The 6,103-nt window shown below is 34.3% G+C and overlaps 2 protein-coding genes across 2 annotated transcripts in view; both read left to right on the plus strand.

Annotated features, from left to right (window-relative positions):
• The window catches only part of LOC118741328 (BUB3-interacting and GLEBS motif-containing protein ZNF207), a 38,524-nt gene extending 33,180 nt beyond the window's left edge, over positions 1-5,344 (plus strand). Inside the window, exon 6 of the mRNA XM_036473266.1 lies at positions 5,252-5,344. Coding sequence (XP_036329159.1) covers positions 5,252-5,266 — 15 coding nt within the window. The 3' untranslated portion in view covers positions 5,267-5,344. The remainder of the gene's footprint in view (positions 1-5,251) is intronic.
• A 199-nt stretch (positions 5,345-5,543) lies between these two features.
• The window catches only part of LOC118741330 (protein yellow-like), a 6,222-nt gene continuing 5,662 nt past the window's right edge, over positions 5,544-6,103 (plus strand). Inside the window, exon 1 of the mRNA XM_036473267.1 lies at positions 5,544-5,832. Coding sequence (XP_036329160.1) covers positions 5,559-5,832 — 274 coding nt within the window. The 5' untranslated portion in view covers positions 5,544-5,558. The remainder of the gene's footprint in view (positions 5,833-6,103) is intronic.

Below are 6,103 nucleotides of genomic sequence, written 5' to 3' on the forward strand. Positions count from 1 at the left end.
AAAAAAAAAAAAATAAATCTTTGACAGCTTAAAATTCACTGTTGCTCCCGCGACCGCTACACAGAAAATTCGTTAGGGCGCGCACATGCTTATAATTTGTATTTGTGTTGAAGCACGTTTGTGTTAGATATATTTTGTGTGCAGGACCTATACACATACATATTTGTATGCCCAAACGTGTGCCGATAAATTTATGCGCATATATTTAATGTCGCGACGTCAAAAACGAACAAATAAAAACAAGTAGAACGTTGAAATGCCGGCTTGACATGCGCTGCACAGCAGTTGAGTAGTTAAAAAAATAAATAAATAATAATTTTTAAAGAAAAGCGAACACCTAAAGGCCGGATCACATTGTTGGTACATTTTCGAAACTTGTATATTTTTTTTATTTGTATCTATTTATTAGCACAAACTACAAAAATTGGAACGAAAATTTCTTTAGCAAACATAAATTTGAACAATATGTATATAAAAATAGTCTCTCCTAATTGGCACTAGTCTAAATATTTTTTTTCCGATCACACGATTGGGGTACCAATTTACTCTACATTTTGAGCAAGTGCGCAGTCGTCTGATCCGGCCTTAAAGATAGTAGAAAATTTAGATAAAAAAACTAAAGCATTAAGTTTCTATGTTAAGCAGGCTACAAATATCCACACTCTTAAGGCATTACGGGCGTCCTAACCACTACGCCACGACTGGCTGTTAAAGCTTTGCTGGATTTACCATCTTTGGCTTTAGCGATCCAAGAGGAGGCAATGAAAGCGACGTGTCAACTGAAATTGGATTGTGGCACAACGATCGCAGTTCGCAGAGAGTTGTTTAAAAGGCGGCCAGAGAAATACCCTTTGTTTTCGGCACCTAATGGCAAACTGAGTCTACTTTTTTTGGCTATTCAACAAGGGAACAATGCAGAGTTCGGTAAAGAAGGCTAAAACTAAAAAGGTATCTTAAGGGTTGTTTACTGCTTTGTATGCAATGGCAACGGTATTTCAATCGGAAGTCTTTGCAATACTGAAAGAGGCAGACTGGATAATTGGCAAAAGGTAGCGCGGAAATAAAATCAGTGTCTGCAATTACATCTAAGCTGCCCTAAAGGTATTGAAAACTGAACTCCGTTACGAGATGGAACAAGCTTGAACTTGTCGGGTGACAGGACACTGTGGTGATCACCGTAGGCCAGTATAGATATAATGTGTACATCTTGTTTGCCAGACTTAAATGGTACATTTTTGGATCGGATGGATTGAGAGTGGAGGAGCTACATTCTCTTTCCCCCAACAAACTGCTAAGATACATAAAATAGTCTGGTAGGTTTGCAGAGGAGCAATGAATTCCCATCCCAGCTGTATATACTTATATATATATCACTATCCTCTAAATAATTCCGCTTGGCTTTAAGTACAATGGGCCTGGGTGTTTGGAAAATTATTTTGGTTTGGTGGATTAAACTGCAGTTGCCGTCCTACGTTTTTTGTTTCAAGCAAGGAAAAAGTTATGTGCGAAATTTGGTGCACCAATCCCCAAAATACATGTTCTCCAATGTTTCATGTATTTTTTACGGAATTTCGGTGAAATAGTGGCCACTACGGCGTTCGATTATTCACCTTTTTTCCAAAACCGGTTTTCGAGTTATTCGAAAAATGGAAACCAGTTTTATTTTACATAGTTTTAATACCGTCAAATTAAAGGTAAGATTCTGAGTGTCATTTGCCCACTTTCAAAAAGGAGTGTCCGCTCTATGCGCCAAATATTGCGAAATACGTCTATTTATAATTGCTCATATCCACGATGTTGTTGGCTATGTAGAGTGACGTTGAGCACAACCGTCAGCTTCGTCCTTTTGAGATCAAACCAGGTTTTAGACAAGCGAGCCTATTTTCGTTTGCGTTGTCGTGTTTATCGACAATAGACTCAATTTAGTCATTATCAATGAGACAACGAATGTTGTTATGTTCTTAACACCTTTATTTCAAAATGGGGAATATGGCTACATTTCCGATAAATATCAATAATGCCAACGCTGATGCCAAATTTTCATTTTTATAGATCCGAAGGCGACTCAGTCGTATGCGAAACAAGAACTATTTTGAAAAAAAAAATGAGAAGGATCTGTAGCCCCAACTAAAAACAAGAAGAGGTCGCTGATTTACACCATGTACATTAGGGTGGTCCAAAAATGCATGTAAAAAAGTAAATTCTGAATTTTTATGCTCTCACCGCCTAGGATTGTTCTATAACGAAAAAAGTATACCCCTTTTTTTTTGTAGAGGTCGCTCAAAGCGCTCAAAATTTTCCATGTATTTTGCATGAGGAAAAAAGAACTTTTCGTGGAAATGGTATAGAATTCTCGAAAATCAATATTTTTCGATCAGAAGACTCTGTTTCTCTTCAACAGATTTCCAATAAAAAACCTATTTATTTTGTTAACAATGTATTCTGTATGTAATAAAGTTACTTATTTTATAGGACCGCCAAAACCCTCTAGAAAATGCCAGAAAATGCAATGGGGGGGATAAATAATATATCTTCATTATTAAAAAATGGTTAAATAAATAATTAAATATTGTTATTGGAAGTTTCCTGAATAGAACTAGAGTTTTCCGGTCGAAAAATATTGATTTTAAAGAATTCCATACCATTTCCACGAAAAGTTGATTTTTTCCCATACAAAATTAATTGAATAAATGAATATTTTTTGATTTCAAAATAAAAAAAATATGGATACACCTCTTTCGATATAGAACCATCCTAGGGGGTGAGAGCATAAAAAGTTCCGACTTCCCTAATTTTGGACCGCCCTAATGTACATATACCTTGTAAGACTTAACACCACTGAACACAATGATTGACGACTATGATAACCAAACATTGCTTATTTTTTTAACAGCACTGTATTTAATGTACATATATGTACCTACTTAAAAAAATATATTCGAAAACAAACATAAGTGGCAATAAAAAATGGCAGGTGAATGGGGCATACAGGTATTTACATATGTATATAATGCTTCTAACTAGTTCAACCGCGTTATGAACTTGAACGCTGAGAAGTTCGAGTGTTCAGTAATTATGTTTATGAACTTCTTATTAATTTGAATATGTTAATGAGTGCAAAAATTATAATTATAATTATTTATATATACATACATACATGTGTAGTTATGTACATAAAAGTAAATTGTTAGAGGTTTTTTAAAGCATCCCACCAGAGGCAAGACTTTAAAAGGCAATTTACTAAAGTGTATTTCCAAAATGAATCAGCAAGACAGAGTTTATTTGCGTACTAGAATTTATTTGCGTTTGGCTTTTGTTAGTGAAGTTGGAAGTTTTATTTGCAATTTGAGAGTTTTTTTTAATATAATGGCTATGGGAATGTCGAAAATCTTGTTGTTACATAAAGAAAATAGCTTATTCTGTAGTCTTCTGTAGCACACATAAAAAGCCATTTAATTTTAAGGCCACACACATTTGTGAAGCACTCAATATAGACTGCCTACTGAAGGTTTTGTTGATATTAGACAGAGAACTTAAAAAGTGTTGGCAACACCGCACAGTGGAACAAAATTTAATATCTCGAGAACCAATAGTGGAATAAAGGTAGACAAAACTATTTTAAACCTTTTGAGATCGACAATTCTGGAAAACTAGTCTCGTTGTGTAAACTAATAACCTAAGTCTTTAAATTGACCTTGAAAAAAACTGTATGCAACGAACTTTTTAAAAGTTTTAAACATTTATATTTGTGTTATTTTTGCGTCAAAGGAATAAATTTTCATTGTCGCAAAAACCGAAAAATATACTTCATTTTTTTTTTAAGTGCATTGCATACTGTTTGAGGTAAACAAATTTTGGGGTTCTCCCGTTTTTGGTCTAAAGCCGCACGCAATTTACTTAAAAAAAGTTCAAAATATGTTTTTGGTGGTTCTTGCCACCAAGTAAATGGATTCCTTGAACCAAAAAAAGAAAAATATATATTTAAAACTTTTTGAAATTTCCCATCTCAAACGCTTCAATATACCGTTACATTTATTTCGCCATTTGGGCGCTTACATACACAGTATTTGATTTAAAAAAAAACGCAATTAAATTCTTTTTCGAAAATTTCAGCATACATACATATGCACTTACGTTACGAAATACTTATGGCAATAAGACTTGTATCTCGAGTGCATGAGCAAATAATACAAGACGTGCCATCACATTTCTTGAGAAGCTTACGCGCCAGTCTGGGTGAAATCTAGCAACACCGTTTATACAGTTCAGCAACATTAATGTTTTATGATTAAGAACACGACTGTCTGTTATTAAGAAAAAAAATTCAATAGATAATGATCGTCTCTCATTTTAAAATAAGTGTTTCAAAAGGAATAGTCAGAGGCCATAACGTTGCTTGATCATTGGGCTACTTTTATATCAGCACACAATAAATTGTTCCATTTTATGTGGGTTGCATAAAGTTTATGAGCTCACTCGAACACCAAAAGATTTATTAATTAGTGGGTAAGAAATATATATGCACATAAATATGTGTGTGTGTACATATGTGCATTCATGTATACTCGTATGTACTACTTCTGTGCTCTTTGAAAAATCAAAGCGCCTTTGATCAGTGGAAACTATCATTGTATCCATTTTGTATTAAACTTGTTTGCATGCGTACAATACGAAAGCACAAAAGCTTAAACAAAGGAATAGAAAGGTGCACAAATTCGCTTGTCTGTCCACTTTAGCGGTTACGTAAATATAGACTACAAACAAATGACTACAATAGAGGCGGTGACGCTATGTGGCAAACGAATGCAAAATTGTTTTGAAGTTGTGATTGGACAAGGTCGTTGAATAAGAAAGTACTGAAGAAAAAAAGAAGAAAAATCGAAACTATTTACAGACATCAATGTTATTGTGCCGAATGCTTTTGTATTGCGTTGTAGGCTTACTTTTTTTTTGCATAAAAGATACTCATTCATAAACTTGATTGCTAAATTCATGCTGGGAAAAGATACATATGTATGTAAAATTAAAAAATGGAAATAATTTAATTTTCATTTAAAGCGGTTAACAAAAGAGTTCTTAGGATCGTTTTTTTTCAAGTTCATTAAGTTGAGAAACTGCCCTTTAAAACTCAAAAATCAGGTTAATCATATAACGGTATCGTTACCTTAAATATTGCCTTAATTTTAAACTTAAATATTGCAAATAAAAACATTTCAATTAATAACTAATATACATAATTATCTATTTTCAGCATTTCGCAGATTGATCCCAAGTTGAAGTATTAACTAGTATAGAAAAGGGAGAATAAAAGTAAAAAAAAAAACGGCAACAATAACATCATCACCGACTACAGTATTTCGTTGTGCTATATATTTCAACTCCACGAGCAGGTTCATTCCCGTTAAAATTAACATATTTTATCATACTCCGTCAAACCCAAATCGAGAAAAACAATTAGCCACAAGCGCTAAATAATATATTTAGCTTCAGTAATAGATTACGAAATAGTAAAATAATTACGAAACTACAGCTGAAGCAAAAAAAAACAATATCACAAAATGGCCTCCAAGATTCTTCTAACTGTATGTGCCATTTTACTCTTCACCACCTTGGCTCTATGCAAGGATAATTTGCGCGTCGCTTACGAATGGAAGGAGATGGATTACAAGTACGAGAATGCTGAAGCGCGTTGGATGGCTATTGAAAACCATGAATTGCGCCCAGATAATGTGATACCTTTTGGACTGGAGGTTTATCGATCGCGCATGTATGTAGCGTTGCCACGTTGGCGCGATGGTGTACCGGCATCATTGGCCTACTTTGATCTCGATGGTGAGTTAAAATCGGTTATTGACATTGTGTATTGACTCGAGAGTATTTTTTATTGGTTTTGTTTCCCTGGTGGCTCCAAGCGAAATTCTGCGCTTAAGTGTAAAAAAGACCCATAATAGAGGTGCTACAGAGTTAATTATGTTAGCAGAAAAATGCTTGATAAATTATACCACTACTAGTCACTGAGTACAAAAAGGGCAGTGAAAGAATAGTACTCCACGCTTTCAATTTCTTTCTCAGCAGCTTGAGCTAACATGCCTTTCTATCAAAC

Source organism: Rhagoletis pomonella, unplaced genomic scaffold (assembly GCF_013731165.1).
Source record: "Rhagoletis pomonella isolate Grant_MI unplaced genomic scaffold, Rhpom_1.0 Rhpom_scaffold_00006, whole genome shotgun sequence".
Lineage (NCBI taxonomy): Eukaryota > Metazoa > Arthropoda > Insecta > Diptera > Tephritidae > Rhagoletis > Rhagoletis pomonella.